The following is a 19,309-nucleotide window of genomic DNA, read 5'->3' on the forward strand; positions in this document are numbered from 1 at the left end:
TATGAGTCTTTTAAAAAGCAGAGAGAGAGTGACCGGCCCAGGTGCAAGGTTTATATACCCTTGCCCAAAATACAATACAATGGGTTGTATGCTCTCCACTGATTGGTTGGAGGGATGGTCGTTTACAGTACAGGAGAGGTCATTGGTCGGTTTGAAGAGATGGGCGATGCCTTGATCCAGGGGTGTGTAGCTCTGGATTCTAGCCGCATACCAAGTACATAATAAACACAAATATACCTTTAATCTGCCTTTGCGAATAACTATTCGGAACGACATGCGATCTTCTCCAAACCAACACCGGATTATTACTCATAATTATCCGCACACGTAGATACCATGCATGATGCTCTGATCAGTTACTGTCCCCTCGCATACTGTAAAGGTGTATAATTCCCTTGTTGTGCCTTGCAAATAAGTAAAAGTTGCATGAGGGGAAAGGGGAGTCTATGTGCAATGTGTGCACCAAGTTTGGGAAACATGCAATGTGTGACAGATATTTCCATGTTCATTAGGTTACCCTGTCATGCGATCTCTCAAAGCAACATGATCCTACACATGAAATGGCCAACCATTCTCAAGATACACACACACATATATATATATATATATATATATATATATATATATAATTCCAAGAGTTTTGACTATAAATGTTACACCTCTGATCCATGTAAGTTGTCAGCTGCTAGTGATCTGTATCAGCAAGGCCTGTGCTCTTTGTATAGTATATTTGTCTCCTATTGTCCTGGTTTCCATTAAACAATGACAGTTTGGTTTGTGTGTATCTTTCTTCACAGACCAGGGGGTCTGTTCAAACATTGGAATACCAAGACATTGTGTTGGAAGGATGTGCATGTTTGGTTAGATTAGTGTGTGTGTGAACAGTGACTCGACACAGGCTGGGCACTGTGGCATGTCTCTGCATTAATAGTAAGAATCTTTTCGTAATTGCTAATACCACGCCCGTACGCGCACTCCCGTGGGAGGCGATTGTACGCAATTTGCGAGTATGCTGCACGCACGCCAGACTAAGTACATATATGGATGCCATCTGTGTGGTGTTTGCATGTGGTGTGTGTATTGCAATATTTTCCGACTTCGACAGTACTCAGGACTGCCATGTAACTTCTCAGCCTTCTGAGTCCAAACCCCCATGGGTGGATTCTATAAGGGGAATGATATCCCAGATTTAATCTCCGAAATCACATAATGAGAGTGTAACGCAGGCTTTACAACAATCTGTAGCAGTTTTGCAGAACTCGGCTCCCACTACCTCATCTAAGGCCCCTATTACATACCCTAAAAAGTGTGCTCTTGCCCAGATAATGCAAGCCGACACGGATACCGACTCTGATACAGGGGACGGTGATGAGGATATGCAGGGGGGGAAATGCATTCCTTGCTAAGGGGGTGCAACTCATGATTGAGGCCATTAAAGACATTTTACACACTACTGAAAAAGTACCTGAGCAGGTAGAGGAGTCTTTTCTTTACATACAATAAGAAATCCCTTACCTTCCCTGCTTCTAAGGAGTTAAACGCCTTGTTTGAAAAATCCTGGGAAAACCCAGAGAAAAAATTTCAGATCCCAAAAAGCGTTCTCATTGCTTTCCCTTCCCTGAAGAGGACATGGAAAAGTGGGAAAACCCGCCTATAGTAGACGCTTCTGTATCTAGGTTGTCTAAAAAGGTGGTTTTACCTGTACCTGGTTCAACCACTTTGAAAGAGCCGGCTGACCGCAAGATTGAGACTATGCTCAAATCACTATACACAGCTACAGGCGTGGCTTTAAGGCCCACGATTGCTTGTGCGTGGATTTCTAAAGCCATAGTGAAGTGGTCAGGCACATTACTAGAGGATTTAGATACTATGGATAGGAGTGACATTGACTTGTTTTTACGTCACATACAGGATTCTGCAGGTTTCATGGTGGAGGCCATGAAGGACCTTAGCCACCTTAATGCAAGGGCTTCTTCCAAGGCCGTCTCGGCACGCATAGGACTCTGGTTGCGCCAATGGTCTGTGGATGCAGAATCCAAGAGGAGTGTGGAGAACCTATCCTTCACAGGTCCGGCTCTGTTTGGGGACGCGTGGATCTCCACGGCAACTGCGGGTAAGTCAACTTTCCTTCCCGCAGTAGCGCCACCGACTAGGTAATCTTATCCTACGTCTACGATGCAGTCCTTTCAGACCGCAAAAGTTAAAAAGTCCAAACTTCCTTCCACTTTCTTTAGAAGTGGTCGGGGGGAAATCTAGAAAACCTGCACCAACAGGTTCCCAGGAGCAGAAGCCAGGTTCTGCTTCCTCCAAATCTTCAGCATGACGGTGGACTTCCCAGCCTGGGGATCGGGCAGGTGGGAGCAAGACTAAGGGATTTCAGTCACATCTGGGCATCATCATGCCTAGATCCCTTGGTGCAAAACATCGTTGCCCAGGTACAGACTGGAGTTTCAAGAACTCCCACCTCACAGATTCTTCAAATCAGGCTTACCAGCTTCGCTGACAGAAAGTGCTATCCTACAGGAAGCCATTCGAAAATTGGTACAGACAAATGTCATTTCTCTGACGTCCTAAGTGGATGCTGGGACTCCGTAAGGACCATGGGGAATAGCGGCTCCGCAGGAGACTGGGCACAACTAAAAGAAAGCTTTAGACTAACTGGTGTGCACTGGCTCCTCCCACTATGACCCTCCTCCAGACTTCAGTTAGAATCTTGTGCCCGGCTGAGCTGGATACACACTAGGGGCTCTCCTGAGCTCCTAGAAAGAAAGTATATTTTAGTTTTTTTATTTTACAGTGAGATCTGCTGGCAACAGACTCACTGCAGCGAGGGACTAAGGGGAGAAGAAGCGAACCTACCTGACTGGAGGTAGCTTGGGCTTCTTAGGCTACTGGACACCATTAGCTCCAGAGGGATCGACACAGGACCCGACCTCGATCGTTCGGTCCCGGAGCTGCGCCGCCGGCCCCCTTACAGAGCCAGAAGCAAGAAGTGTTCCGGAAAATCGGCGGCAGAAGACTTCTGTCTTCAACAAGGTAGCGCACAGCACTGCAGCTGTGCGCCATTGCTCCTCATGCACACCTCACACTCCGGTCACTGATGGGTGCAGGGCGCTGGGGGGGGGGCGCCCTGAGGGCAATATAATACACCTTGGCTGGCAAATCTACACCATATATAGTCAGGAAGGCTATATAGGTGTAAAAATACCCCTGCCAGAATTCCAGAAAAAGCGGGAGAAGTCCGCCGGAAAAGGGGCGGGGCTATCTCCCTCAGCACACTGGCGCCATTTTTCCCTCACAGCTCCGCTGGAAGGACGCTCCCTGGCTCTCCCCTGCAGTGTCGAGCTACATGAGGGTAAAAAAGAGAGGGGGGGCACTAAATGTAGGCGCAGTATATATAATATAAGCAGCTATAAGGGAAAAAACACTCATTTATAGTGGGATCCCTGTGTTATATAGCGCTCTGGTGTGTGCTGGCATACTCTCTCTCTGTCTTCCCAAAGGGCTTTGTGGGGTCCTGTCCTCTGTCAGAGCATTCCCTGTGTGTATGCGGTGTGTCGGTATGGCTGTGTCGACATGTTTGATGAGGAGGCTTATGTGGAGGCGGAGCAGATGCCGATAAATGTGATGTCACCCCCTGCGGGGTCGACACCTGAGTGGATGGTTCTGTGGAAGGAATTACGCGACAGTGTCGACTCCTTGCATAAAAGGTTTGACGACATACCAAATATGGGACAGCCGGCTTCTCAGCCTGTGCCTGCCCAGGCGTCTCAAAAGCCATCAGGGGCTCTAAAACGCCCGCTACCTCAGATGGCAGACACAGATGTCGACACGGATACTGACTCCAGTGTCGACGACGATGAGACTAATGTAACTTCCAATAGGGCCACACGTTATATGATTGAGGCAATGAAAAATGTGTTGCATATTTCTGATGTTACCCCAGGTACCACAAAAAAGGGTATTATGTTTGGAGAGAAAAAACTACCAGTTGTTTTTCCTCCATCTGAGGAATTAAATGAAGTGTGTGAAGAAGCGTGGGCTTCCCCCGATAAGAAACTGGTAATTTCTAAGAGGTTACTAATGGCGTACCCTTTCCCGCCAGAGGATAGGTCACGTTGGGAAACATCCCCTAGGGTGGATAAAGCGCTCACACGCTTGTCAAAGAAGGTGGCACTACTGTCTCCGGATACGGCCGCCCTGAAGGAACCTGCTGATAGAGAGCAGGAGGCTATCCTGAAGTCTGTATATACACACACAGGTGTTATATTGAGACCAGCTATTGCTTCAGCATGGATGTGCAGTGCTGCAGCTGCGTGGTCAGATTCCCTGTCGGAAAATATTGATACCCTAGACAGGGACACTATATTGCTAACCATAGAGCATATTAAAGACGCACTCTTATACATGAGGGATGCACAGAGGGATATTTGCTGGCTGGCATCTAAAATAAGTGCAATATCCATTTCTGCCAGGAGAGGGTTATGGACTCGGCAGTGGACAGGAGATGCAGATTCTAAAAGGCACATGGAAGTTTTGCCTTATAAGGGTGAGGAGTTGTTCGGGGATGGTCTCTCGGACCTCGTTTCCACAGCAACAGCTGGGAAGTCTACATTTTTACCCCATGTTCCCTCACAGCCAAAGAAAGCACCGTATTATCAGGTACAGTCCTTTCGGCCCAATAAGGGCAAGCGGGTTAAAGGCGCGGTCTTTCTGCCCAGAGGCAGAGGTAGAGGGAAAAAGCTGCAGCATACAGCCAGTTCCCAGGAGCAAAAGTCCTCCCCCGCTTCCTCTAAGTCCACAGCATGACGCTGGGGCTCCACAGGCGGAGCCAGGTACGGTGGGGGCCCGTCTCAAAAATTTCAGCGATCAGTAGGCTTGCTCACGGGTGGATCCCTGGATCTTTCAAGTAGTATCTCAGGGGTACAAGCTGGAATTCGAGACGTCTCCCCCCCGCCGTTTCCTCAAATCTGCCTTGCCAACAACTCCCTCAGGCAGGGAGGCAGTGATAGAGGCAATTCACAAGCTGTATTCCCAGCAGGTGATAGTAAAGGTGCCCCTACTTCAACAATGACGGGGTTACTGTTCCACAATGTTTGTGGTACCGAAACCGGACGGTTCGGTGAGACCCATTTTAAATTTGAAATCCTTGAACACGTATATAAAAAAATTCAAGTTCAAGATGGAATCGTTCAGGGCGGTTATTGCAAGCCTGGACGAGGGGGATTACATGTTATCACTGGACATCAAGGATGCTTACCTGCATGTCCCCATTTACCATCCTCACCAGGAGTACCTCAGATTTGTGGTACAGGATTGTCATTACCAATTCCAGACGTTGCCGTTCGGTCTATCCACGGCTCCGAGGGTCTTTACCAAGGTAATGGCCGAAATGATGATACTCCTTCGAAAGAAGGGAGTTTTAATTATCCCGTACTTGGACGATCTCCTGATAAAGGCGAGGTCCAGGGAGCAGTTGTTGGTCGGGGTAGCACTATCTCGGGAGGTGCTACAACAGCACGGCTGGATTCTAAATATTCCAAAGTCACAGCTGGTCCCTACGACACGTCTACTGTTCCTGGGGATGGTTCTGGACACAAAACAGAAAAAAGTGTTTCTCCCGGAGGAGAAGGCCAAGGAGCTGTCATCTCTAGTCAGAGGCCTCCTAAAACCAAAACAGGTGTCGGTGCATCACTGCACGCGGATCCTGGGAAAGATGGTAGCTTCCTACGAAGCAATTCCATTCGGCAGGTTCCATGCAAGAACCTTTCAGTGGGACCTGTTGGACAAGTGGTCCGGATCGCATCTTCAGATGCATCGGCTGATAACCCTGTCTCCAAGGACCAGGGTGTCTCTGCTGTGGTGGCTGCAGAGTGCTCATCTTCAAGAGGGCCGCAGATTCGGCATACAGGACTGGGTCCTGGTGACCACGGATGCCAGCCTTCGAGGCTGGGGGGCAGTCACACAGGGAAGAAACTTCCAAGGACTATGGTCAAGTCAGGAGACTTCCCTGCACATAAATATTCTGGAGCTGAGGGCCATTTACAATGCCCTGAGTCAGGCAAAACCCCTGCTTCAAAACCAGCCGGTACTGATCCAGTCAGACAACATCACGGCGGTCGCCCATGTAAACCGACAGGGCGGCACGAGAAGCAGGACGGCGATGGCAGAAGCCACAAGGATTCTCCGATAGGCGGAAAATCACGTGTTAGCACTGTCAGCAGTGTTCATTCCTGGAGTGGACAACTGGGAAGCAGACTTCTTCAGCAGGCACGACCTCCACCCGGGAGAGTGGGGACTTCATCCAGAAGTCTTCCAACTGATTGTAAACCGTTGGGAAAGGCCACAGGTGGACATGATGGCGTCTCGCCTAAACAAAAAGCTAGAAAGATATTGCGCCAGGTCAAGAGACCCGCAGGCGATAGCTGTGGACGCTCTAGTGACACCGTGGGTGTACCGGTCGGTTTATGTGTTCCCTCCTCTTCCTCTTATACCAAAGGTACTGAGGATACCAAGGAGAAGAGGAGTAAGAACTATACTCATTGTTCCGGATTGGCCAAGAAGAGCTTGGTACCTGGAACTTCAAGAAATGATCTCAGAGGACCCATGGCCTCTGCCGCTCAGACAGGACCTGCTGCAGCAGGGGCCCTGTCTGTTCCAAGACTTACCGCGGCTGCGTTTGACGGCATGGCGGTTGAACACCGGATCCTGAAGGAAAACGGCATTCCGGAGGAAGTCATTCCTACGCTGATTAAAGCTAGGAAAGAAGTAACCGCAAACCATTATCACCGCATATGGCGAAAATATGTTGCGTGGTGTGAGGCCAGGAAGGCCCCAACGGAGGAATTTTAGCTGGGCCGTTTCCTGCACTTCCTACAGTCAGGGGTGACTATGGGCCTAACATTGGGTTCCATTAAGGTCCAGATTTCGGCTCTATCGATTTTCTTCCAGAGAGAACTGGCTTCACTACCTGAAGTTCAAACTTTTGTTAAGGGAGTGCTGCATATTCAGCCCCCTTTTGTGCCTCCAGTGGCACCTTGGGATCTCAACGTGGTGTTGAATTTCCTAAAGTCACATTGGTTTGAGCCACTTAAAACCGTGGAATTGAAGTATCTCACGTGGAAAGTGGTCATGTTGTTGGCCTTGGCTTCGGCCAGGCGTGTATCAGAATTGGCGGCTTATCTGATTTTCCATATGGATAGGGCAGAATTGAGGACTCGTCCCCAATTTCTCCCTAAGGTGGTATCAGCCTTTCATCTGAACCAACCTATCGTGGTGCCTGCGGCTACTAAAGACTTGGAGGCTTCCAAGTTGTTGGACGTAGTCAGGGCCCTGAAAATTTATGTTTCCAGGACAGCTGGAGTCCGAAAGACTGACTCGCTATTTATCCTGTATGCGCCCAACAAGTTGGGTGCACCTGCTTCAAAGCAGACTATTGCTCGCTGGATCTGTAGTACGATTCAGCTTGCACATTCAGCGGCTGGACTGCCGCATCCTAAATCAGTGAAAGCCCATTCCACGAGGAAGGTGGGCTCTTCTTGGGCGGCTGCCCGAGGGGTCTCGGCTCTACAACTTTGCCGAGCAGCTACTTGGTCGGGGTCAAACACATTTGCTAAATTCTACAAGTTTGACACCCTGGCTGAGGAGGACCTAGAGTTTGCCCATTCGGTGCTGCAGAGTCATCCGCACTCTCCCGCCCGTTTGGGAGCTTTGGTATAATCCCCATGGTCCTTACGGAGTCCCAGCATCCACTTAGGACGTCAGAGAAAATAAGAATTTACTCACCGGTAATTCTATTTCACGTAGTCCGTAGTGGATGCTGGGCGCCCATCCCAAGTGCGGATTGTCTGCAATACTTGTATATAGTTATTGTTTAACTAAAGGGTTATTGTTGAGCCATCTGTTGAGAGGCTCAGTTGTTATCATACTGTTAACTGGGTATTGTATCACGAGTTATACGGTGTGATTGGTGTGGCTGGTATGAGTCTTACCCGGGATTCAAAATCCTTCCTTATTGTGTCAGCTCTTCCGGGCACAGTAACCTAACTGAAGTCTGGAGGAGGGTCATAGTGGGAGGAGCCAGTGCACACCAGTTAGTCTAAAGCTTTCTTTTAGTTGTGCCCAGTCTCCTGCGGAGCCGCTATTCCCCATGGTCCTTACGGAGTCCCAGCATCCACTACGGACTACGAGAAATAGAATTACCGGTGAGTAAATTCTTATTTGTTCCACCTCACCTAACAAACAAGGGTTATTACTCAAACCTGTTTGTGGTACCGAAGCCAGACGGTTCGGTAATGCCGATATTAAACCTAAAGTCATTGAACCCCCTACTTGACTGAATAAAAATTCAAGATGGAGTCTCTGAGAGCGGTGACCTCAGGTCTGGCGGAGATGGAATTCCTGGTATCCCTGGATATCAAGGATGCGTACCTTCACGTTCCAATCTGGCCGCCTCACCAGGCTTATCTGAGATTTGCGCTTTTAGACTTTCACGATCAGTTCCAGGCGCTGCCATTTGGCCTCCCCACACCACTGAGGGTGTTCACCAAGGTCATGGCAGAGATGATGCTACTCCTCCGCAAGCAGGGAGTGAACATTATTCCATATCTGGATGATCTGCTGATAAAGGCATCTTCCAGGGAGAAGCTGTTACAGAGCATTGCTCTCTCAACCCGAATACTCCAGGATCACGGGTGGATCCTGAACCTTCCAAAGTCACATTTAGAACAGACAAGGAGACTGTCCTTCCTGGGGATGATCCTCGAAACGGAAGTATAGAGGGTGTTTCTCCCGGTGGAGAAAGCGTTGGTGATCCAGTCAATGGTCCGGGATGTCCTGAAGCCTGCCCGGGTATCTGTTCATCAGTGCATTCGCCTTCTGGGGAAGATGGTTGCCTCCTACGAGGCTGTACAGTACGGAAAATTTCATGCACGGTCCTTCCAACTGGATCTCCTGGACAAATGGTCGGGATCTCATCTTCACATGCACCAGCGGATACGCCTGTCGTCGAAAGCCTGAATTTCACTCCTCTGGTGGCTGCAAACTTCTCACCTTCTCGAGGACCGAAGGTTCGGGATTCAGAAATGGATCCTTCTAACCACGGATGCAAGTCTCAGAGGTTGGGGAGCAGTCACCCAAAGGGAAAACTTCCAAGGAAAGTGGTCAAGTCTGGAATCCATCCTTCCGATAAACATTCTGGAACAAAGGGCCATGTACAACGGCCTTCTGCAAGCGGCACATCTTGTACAAGATCAGGCCATTCAGGTTCAGTCGGACAATGTAACAACGGTGTCCTACATAAACCGACAGGGCGGAACGAAGAGCAGAGCCGCAATGTCAGAGGTAACAAGAATCCTGCTCTGGGCAGAAAAGCTTGCGGTGGCGCTGTCGGCGATCTTCATTCCGGGAGTGGACAACTGGGAAGCGGACTTCTTCAGCAGACATGATCTCCATCAAGGAGAATGGGGCCTCCACCCTGAGGTGTTCGAGGAGGTGTACCTCAAATAGACATGATGGCCTCCCGTCTCAACAAGAAGCTTTGGAGATACTGTTCCAGGTCGAGAGACCCACAGGCAGTGGCGGTGGACGCCCTGGTAACTCCGTGGGTGTTCCAGTCACTGTATGTGTTCCCTACACTTCCGCTCATCCCAAGGATTCTCAAACTAATAAAAAGAACAAGAGTTCTGGCGATCCTTATTGCTCCGGACTGCTTGGTACGCGGATCTTCTGGGATTACTGCTGGAGGATCTGAGGCCTCTTACTCTTCGCGAGGACCTTCTACAACAGGGGCCGTTTGCTTATCAAGACTTAACGTTTGACGGCATGGAGGTTGAACGCCTGATTTTATCTTGGAAGGGTATTCCGAGAAAGGTCATTCCTACCCTAATACAGGCTAGGAAGGGAGTAACGCCTAAACATTACCATCAATTTGGAAAAAGTATGTGTCTTGGTGTGAATCCAAGAAGTTTCCTATGGTGGAGTTTCAACTGGGACGGTTGGGCTCCATAAAAGTCCAGATTTCGGCCCTGTCCATTTTCTTCCAGAAACAACTGGCAGCTCTCCCTGAGGTTCAGACTTGTTTGAAAGGGGTTTTGCCCATCAACCACCTTTTGTGCCTCCTACGGCACTGTGGGATCTTAATGTGGTGCTGCAGTTCCTGCAATCGGATTGGTTCGAACCTCTACAGGAGGTATAGGTCAAGTTTCTTACTTGGAAGGCTATCACACTGTTGGCATTGGCATCTGCTAGGTGTGTGTCAGAATTGGGGGCATTGTCCTATAAGAGCCCCTACTTGATTTTCCAGGAAGATAGGGCTGAGCTCAGAACGCGTCAACAATTACTTCCAAAAGTTGTGTCGGCCTTTCATATCAACAAATCTATTGTGGTGCCAGTGGCTACTGACTCCTCATTCACATCAAAGTCCTTGGATGTTGTGAGGGCTTTGAAGATTTATGTCAAGGGGACTTCTCGTCACAGGAAGTCGGACGCTCTGTTTGTCCTTTATGCTCCCAACAAGGTTGGGTGTCCTGCTTCTAAGCAGACGATTTCTCGCTGGATTAGGTTCACTATCCAGCATGCTTATTCTATGGCAGGCTTGCTATGTCCAAATTCTGTTAAGGCCCAATCTACCCGTAAAGTGGGTTCTTCCTGGGCGGCTTCCTGGGGTGTCTCAGCTTTGCCGGGCAGCTACTTGGTCAGGATTGAACACGTTTGCCAAGTTCTACAAGTTCGATACCTTGGCCTCTGTGGACCTTCAATTTGGTCAATCTGTTCTGCAGGAGCCTCCGCGCGCTCCTTCCCGTACTGGGAGTTTTGGTACATCCCAATGTTACTAAATGGAACCCCAGCATCCTCTAGGACGTAAGAGAAAATAGGATTTTAATTACCTAATGGTGGTAAATCCTTTTCTCGTAGTCCGTAGAGGATGCTGGGCGCCCACCCAGCGCTTCGTTTTCCTGCATTGTTACTTGGTTAAGTACTGTTGTTCAGCCGTTGCTGAATCGTTTTAAGTTGGTTAGCTTGGCTTTCCTTTTGTTATGTGTGAGCTGGTGTGAATCTCACCACTATCTGTGTATTTCCTTCTCTCGAAGTATGTCAGTCTCCTTGGGCACAGTTTCTAGACTGAGTCTGGTAGGAGGGGCATAGAGGGAGGAGCCAGCCCACACTATTAAGCTCTTAAAGTGCCCATGGCTCCCAAGGGACCCGTCTATACCCCATGGTACTGAATGGAACCCCAGCATCCTCTATGAACTACGAGAAAAGGATTTACCGGTAGGTAATTTAAAATCCTATTTTTCTTTCTCTTACACAGCAGGCAGCGGGTCAGTGAACTAGACACCCCTATCGCTTCACTGCTGCCCCATTTCCAGTGGCTGGAGTACTGGTATCAAGCTTTTTCTGGTAGCTCCTCAGCCACCCCTTGGTGCGTACCCCGGTTCAGACTACCCACCACAGGTCTGATCTTCCTCCCCTCCCTCGCTGAAGACGCTGGGCAGCTATTTTCACTCTGCCTGCCTTACTATACAGAGAGAGGAACACGTGCTCCGGCCTCCCCTAAACCTCACACCTGCTGTCAGGATTTGTACAGGCTCCTTTTTACCCCATTGGGGATGATTGTTGACCACTTATTGTCTATTATATGGTATTGCATAGTGTTATTTTATTTTCTAATGGTTTCTGATCTGTTTCTTATAATACTACTTGCTTCTGTTTTCTTAGCTACTCTAACCTCTGTGAGTGTTTAGTGATTGTGTGCACACTTATTTTTATAAGTTGAATTTAACTGTTCTATACTGCAAGGTACCACTTATTATCTTAGGTGGTCCTCTAAACATTCAGTGCTGTGTCCCCATGGATTCAGTATGATATCCGACTGAGGGAATGCCGGCGGTTAGAATACTGACTCCAGCATCGCTATAGTGTAAATTCCGACAGAAGGGAGGTAAGACTGTTCCCCCTCTCCCCTGCCACCCCTACCCCGCAGCCTAATCTTAATATTACCCCCCACTTAAGTGCCTAAACCTAACCCCTACCCCCGGTGGTGCCTAACCCCAACCCCCGCGGCTCTAACCCATCCGCTATACTTGCGGTTGCTATGCCGGCTGTCAGGATTCTGGCATTGGTCTCCTGACCCTGTTGGGATTCTGGCGTTGGCATTCTGATGGTTGTCTGTAGTCCGTCGTCCGCATTCAGACTGGCAGGATCCTCACAGCCGGCATCTTGACCACATCCCGTCCCCAGTTATGTATGCTAGTTGTTAATATACCAAAGTGTGTGGGGGTATTCCCTGGAATGCATTATGTCTTCCATAGGTCAGGCAGCTAAAGTCCCCACAGAGGGGACTGTGTTGCGCACAGTTTCTTGTCAGAACTGTTCAGGATTTATTTCAGCTCCAGTCCAACATCCCAATGGTTTGTGTGATGCTTCCTTTACAGGTATGCAGTGTGACAGCATTTTAGGAACTAGTGTGGGCTGTCTGGTCTCATGCCGCACAAACTCTTTCTGTTCCTGAAGTACATTAGTCTCTACCTTCAACATGGTGGAATACGCCCAGTTTTTCTCCAGCCATCTACAGTTTTAGCTTCTGTTCCAATGGAACCGCTTCCATTTTTCATCTTCGATCTCAAATTATCATCTTCTCTGGAGGTGCGCCACGCCTTGTCTCTAATTCTCACCCACTTGGTCAAGGGTTGTCCCTTCTGGATCCAGGATTGGGTCCTGCTCACAAACAATGCCAGTCTTTGGGGTTGGGGGTTGTAACAGTCCACCACATCTTTTAGGATCTGAGGACGTCTCAGGAGACGTTACTCCCAATCATCATCTTGGAGCTTTGGGAAATATACAAGGTCCTGTGCCAGGCCAAGTTCCTTCTCCAACACAAACTGGTTAATGTTTAGTCTGACAACGCGGAGGCTGTCACATATAAAACATCAAGGCAGAACCCGCAGAAAAGGAGCCATGCAAAAGGTGATCCACATTCTTCTTTGGGCCGACCAGTTGCTTCCAGCTTGTCAGTTCACATCCAGGAGTTAACAATTGTCAAGCAGACTTCCTAAGCCATGAAAACATGCACTTGAGCAAATGTTTTCCAGATGTTGGCGAGTGTTTGGTGATGTCCGGACATTAGGGATGATTCAGATCTGAACGTAGATGTGCTAAATTTAGCACATCTACGATCAAATTACTCAGACATGCGGGGTGACGCCCAGCACAGGGCCAATCTGCCCTGCATGTCAGCCCCTGCCCCCCCTCGCACAGGTGCGAAAGTATTGCATGGTGTCTATGCTTTTGCACCCGCCGAGTTGCTCCTGGGTGGCAGCGGCTGCGTGTGACATCACAAAACCACTACGGCCCAGCCTCGCAACGGTCCGGACATGCCTGCGTTGTCCGGACCGTGTCCCACAAACGCCCCGCGACCGCCTCTGCTTGTCAGTCAGGCAGAAATGATCGCAGCCCTGAGATGCTTTTAGCATCTCACTGGGCCTCGCGGGGTGCGCACGTGCAGACTGCGATCGCTGCAGCGATCCAGTCTGAATTAGGCCCATTGACATGATGTCCTCCTGTCACAGCAAGCTGCCTGTTTTGGCTCCTCTCATTGACAGATTATGTGCTTGAGGTAATGTCATCCATGGATATGTAAAAGTCCAATCTCTGATACCATTAGGCGTTATTTTTAAACAGAGTTTAATATGTTTGGTTTTGACCATGTTAACATTAAACACATTCATTTAAATTTCATTATTTTGTGTTTCTATTGTTTTGAATTTTCTTTACTGTATAGCTATAGAAAAAATGTTTTCCAAATTTCCCTGCCAGTTCCTCCCTCACTCTGGGGACCGCATCTTGATTACTGGAGCAGCAGATGCAAAGGTTCATGTTCATGATGTTAACTCAAGAGAGACCCTCCATGTTTTTTCTGAGCACACCAACCGGGTGAAACGGGTGGCCACTGCCCCTATGTGGCCTAACACTTTTTGGAGTGCAGGAGAAGATGGCCTGATCCGGTGAGAAATTCTGAATGTTACTGATAATGATGGAATCATTTGATTTAAATGAATGGTAACTGATTTTAGACCGATAACTTATCTGTGTGCTTTTTATTACAGACAGTACGATTTAAGAGAGAGTAGCACCCACTCTGACATTTTGATTGATCTGACTGAGTACTGTGGCCAACTTGTGGAGGCAAAATGTGTAAGCATTAGCCCTCAGGATAATAACTGCTTGGCAGTAGGAGCCAGTGGGCCGTTTGTGAGACTGTATGACATCCGGATGATCCATAGCCACAGGTGAGTGACTAATTTACCGAGGGAGTATTCAAGCAGGGCATTAGTTACACAGATGTCAGTGGGAATTTTATTTACCTGGCGGTGTCTGTGTCACTATCTCCATTGCAGAAAGAATCTCCTGCAGACGCAATCTGGACTCCACACTTTTTGTTCCAGACAAAAACCTATTCCAGAGGGAGCTGCACAGTATTATGTAGCAGGTAGGATCCCAATCAGCTCAATTTATTTCTTCCAGTTGCTTTCCCCTCCCCGATCTTTTGTATTCATTGTGCGTTACATCGTGATTTCTTGCAACAGTTTGTTACTAGGATTATTGGTTAGGTCAAAAAAATGTTAAAAAATAATTTTAATGTACACAATACATAAGACACATATATGTAAACATCCCAACACATTTTTTAGGGCTGGCCAATTATTACTTAATAAAAAAACAAACAAACTGTGAGCCTGCAGCCCCTTATCTGCTCTGGCCGGAGCTACTGTGACTGCAAAGGCTGCCGGGAGGAGCTGCTGCGCATAACAGCTGCAGCAGTTACCATGGAGGCAATCTCCAGGAGTGCCGTAAGACGTGCTGCCAGGTACTCAGAACCCCCCCCCCCCCTCCCTACACACACACACACACACACACACACACACACGCACACGCATTTGTATAATGATTGATCATACTGAATATATTTTGGTTGGCAAGGGGGAAGGAAAAAGTTTAGATGATGAAGGTTGTAAATACACCCGTTACAATCCAATATTAATAAAGAAAACATCTGGACATCATCTTTTTGAATACAAATCATTGTACAAGATGATTTAACAAACAGTCTGATTGGAGATCATTTGCACTGTTCATTGTTCTGAAAGAAACAAGTTCGTGCATTAGATATACCATTTTGTAGTATCTGCTACTCTGCTCTTTATTCTTAGCAATGTTCCTTTAAGTTTCTTTCTCTTACGTCCTAGAGGATGCTGGGGTTCATTTTAGTACCATGGGGTATAGACGGGTCCACTAGGAGCCATGGGCACTTTAAGAGATTAATAGTGTGGGCTGGCTCCTCCCTCTATGCCCCTCCTACCAGACTCGGTTTAGAAAATGTTCCCGGAGGAGCCGGTCACAGCTAGGGGAGCTCCTAGGAGTTTTCTTAGTTTTTTTTGTTTTAATAGAGTAATTAGGTTACAGGAAGGCTGCTGGCAAAAGCCTTCCTGCTTCGTGGGACTTAGCGGGTGGGGGTGGGGGGAAGGGGGGGAGTAGGAACCAACTCATGAAGTTAATGGTTCTCTATACTACACTCCTGCAGAACATTGCACTCAAATAACTGCTTGTGACTATATACTTGTCTAGGTAATGCCATCTACTACACTCCTGCAGAACATTGCACTCAAATAACTGCTTGTGAATATATACTTGTCTAGGTTTATTGTAAATGAGAGCTGCAGATTATCACTACTGATTGCACTGAAATAGTAATTAGCAAATTGGGTGTTAAGAATAATAGCATTGCTATAGGCATAAGGCATCTGCTTTTATATTAGACTGCTTATGCACATGATGGGTTGCTATTGAGAAATTGGAATGTTATCTCCTGAGTATAGGCATGAGGGCATGACTGTGATAAATCTTGGTTGGTTTGTTAGCTTGTTGTCTTAAAACTGTTTTATTACTAGTCATTGCTGGGGAGGGTTCACTGGAGTTTGGGTGTAATCAGTGTATTCACATGCTTGGTCCATTACTTAAAGAGCATCAGGAAGGCTTAGGCCATAGGCTTGTGGGCCATTACTTCCAAGGACATTATTCAAAGGATAACTACAAGTTTAAAAATAATTTCGACGTTACACCGACGGAAAACAGAAGGACAACAATCAATCCACAATCTGGACCACTAAATGACAGCTTACAAACAAATGTGAGTCCAATTCCTCTACACATCAAACTACTCCAGCCTGAGTAACCCATACTTATAACTTAAATTTGTGATAGGAACGCTGCAAGACCTTTCCACTTCATCCGCAACTACTCAAATTTATGTCTATAGCTTACCAAAACCATCTGAATTCTCACCTGTACCAATGTTATCTGTCTTTTTACACTATGAAAAGACATCCCCAAACTCTCACTACAGCTCTCTCTTATCCAAACTCATGTATGTTTTTTGATGTTGTAATTGGCAGTGCATGTGTGGGGAAGTTGCACAGTGAAACATAGTTTATTATTGCATGCTCTCTGGTGTTTACCTCCTTTGATCATTTGGTCATTGTGGTCAGGTGTACTATATCTTTACATTTAGGGAGGTGTATTCATGGTGTAAAGGACACAGTGTGATTCCTGATTAGTAAAAAATAAATAAATATATATATATATATATATATATACACACACACACACACACACACACACACACACACACACACACACACACACACACATACACACACATATATCAAACACTGAGCAACATCCCCAAACAGGTAATTTCAACTTTAAACTTGTCATTTATTTTGTACAGTCTGGACATGGCTACTAATAACAAATGCACAGACAAAATTCTTAAAGCTATGTGTGCAAATGCTAGGAGCTTAGGAGACAAAACTCCAGAGCTAATTGCGATAATGACAAGGGATAACCTAGATTTTGTGGCAATTACAGAGTCATGGTGCAATGAGAATCATGACTGGGACATAGCTATACCAGGATACAATTTATTTAGAAAGGATAGAATAGGAAGAATAGGAGGAGGGGTAGCAATGTATGTGAAAAAAAGCATAAATGCTACTTTAATACAAAATATTGAAGACAAAACTGAGGCCCTTTGGGTCATAGAAACCGGGGAGAAGGATGTTAGTCGCATTGGGGTGATCTATAGACCACCAGGCCAGGGGCAGGATTTGGACAGGAACCTATTGTTGGACATCACTAAAATGGCTTTAAAGGGAGAAGTCATAATCATGGGAGACTTTAATTTACCTGATGTAAATTGGGAGGGGTCTTTTGCAAGTTCAGCTACAAGTGGCACATTTCTACATTCCTTACAGGGAGCATCTCTCAAGCAATTGGTGACGGAGCCCACTCGCAAAGATTCAATATTAGATTTAATTCTTACAAATGGTGATAGGATATCCAACATATATGTGGGTGAGCACCTGGGATTCAGTGATCATCAAGCAGTATGGTTTAGTATGAAGACAGGATCCAACTCCTGTCACTCAAAAACAAAGGTGTTGGATTTTAGAAATGCTGACTTTGCAAAAATGGGGAGATGTTTAAGTGATTCATTGGCGGACTGGTGGAACTTGGAAGGAGTGCAGGAGAGGTGGGAAAAACTGAAAAGTGCAATACTAAGTGCAACTGATCTTTGTATCAAAAGGGTTAGTAAAAGCACCAGGAAAAGGAAGCCAGTGTGGTCCACAAAAGAAGTATGAACTAGTGTGAAAGCAAAAAAGATGGCTTTTAGGAAATACAAACAGACTCAAAATAATAATGACAAAGAGGTGTATCTTGACAGACGGAAGGATGCTAAGAAAGTGATCAGACGTGCAAAGGCAGATGCTGAGGCGAAAATGGCCCAGTCAGTGGATAAAGGGGGCAAAACTTTTTTTAAGTATATAAGTGAAAGGAGAAAATCAAATGGAGGAATAATAAGACTTAAGACAGAGAGTGAGCATTTGGTGGAGGGTGACAAGGCAATAGCAGATCACCTAAATAATTATTTTTCCTCAGTATTTACTACAAAAGAAGGGATGGAGCCACAGTCAAGTCGCAAGGACATTCATAAAAATAAGGTAGATGAAAGTACATTTACAGAGGAGAAGGTCCTAACAGAACTTTCACAACTAAAAGTGGATAAATCAATGGGACCAGATGGGATACACCCAAGGATACTCAGAGAGCTAAAAGATGTGCTGGTTAAACCTTTAACAGAATTATTTAACCAGTCACTAAATACAGGTGCTATTCCAGAGGACTGGAAAAGAGCAAATGTAGTTCCACTGCACAAAAGTGGAAGCAAGGAAGAAGCAAGTAACTACAGACCAGTAAGCCTTACATCAGTAGTAGGGAAAGTAATGGAAAAACTATTAAAAGAAAGAGTTGTGGAATATCTTAAATCAAACCACTTACAGGATCCAAAACAGTATGGATTTACTGGTGGGAGATCATGCCAAACAAATCTTATAGACTTTTTTGACTCTGTGACGAAAATAATAGATCAAGGGGGAGCTGTAGATGTAGCATATCTAGACTTTAGTAAGGCATTTGACACTGTTCCACATCGCAGACTGCTAAATAAACTTGAAAGCTTAGGGGTGGATTATAAAACCGTTAAATGGATAAGAACCTGGTTGCAGGATAGGAAACAGACAGTTGTAGTTAATGGAGTGCAATCTATGGAGGGAAATGTTACCAGTGGAGTACCCCAGGGATCTGTACTTGGTCCAGTTCTCTTTAATATCTTTGTTGGTGACATTGCAGATGGTATTGAAGGGAAGGTATGCCTTTTTGCAGATGATACAAAGATATGCAACAGGGTAGATACACCGGGAGGGGTAAAACAAATGATTGATTGACCTAGGTAGGCTTGAGAAATGGTCAAGAACGTGGCAACTACAGTTTAATGCTAAAAAATGCAAAATCATGCACTTGGGTCTCAAAAACCCAAAGGCTAAATATAGTATGAAGGGTACTATAATGGAAACTACTGAGGAGGAAAGATGTTTAGGAGTCACTATTTCAAGTGACTTGAAGTCAGGAAAGCAATGCAACAAAGCAATGAGAAAGGCAAGTCAGATGCTTGGTTGCATAGGGAGAGGAATCAGTAGTAGGAAAAAAGAAGTGATAATGCCACTGTATAGGTCATCGGTGCGGCCCCATCTGGAATACTGTGTCCAGTTCTGGAGACCATATCTCCAGAAGGATATAAATACATTAGAGAGTGTACAAAGAAGGGCAACTAAAATGGTGCATGGCCTACATCACAAAACGTACCCGGAAAGGCTAAAAGATATTAACATGTATAGTTTGGAGGAGAGAAGGG

At 46.5% G+C, this 19,309-nt stretch overlaps 1 protein-coding gene across 5 annotated transcripts in view; it reads left to right on the forward strand.

The window, feature by feature from the left end:
* Positions 1 to 19,309, forward strand: part of WDTC1 (WD and tetratricopeptide repeats 1) — a 248,911-nt gene that overhangs the window by 80,640 nt on the left and 148,962 nt on the right. For all 5 annotated transcript variants that reach the window (XM_063954696.1, XM_063954697.1, XM_063954698.1 and 2 more), the window contains exons 6-8: positions 13,816 to 14,003; positions 14,106 to 14,288; positions 14,397 to 14,488. In XM_063954696.1, coding sequence (XP_063810766.1) covers positions 13,816 to 14,003; positions 14,106 to 14,288; positions 14,397 to 14,488 — 463 coding nt within the window. The remainder of the gene's footprint in view (positions 1 to 13,815; positions 14,004 to 14,105; positions 14,289 to 14,396; positions 14,489 to 19,309) is intronic.

The sequence above is a fragment of the Pseudophryne corroboree genome, chromosome 2, assembly GCF_028390025.1.
Source record: "Pseudophryne corroboree isolate aPseCor3 chromosome 2, aPseCor3.hap2, whole genome shotgun sequence".
In the NCBI taxonomy this organism is placed as follows: Eukaryota; Metazoa; Chordata; class Amphibia; order Anura; family Myobatrachidae; genus Pseudophryne; species Pseudophryne corroboree.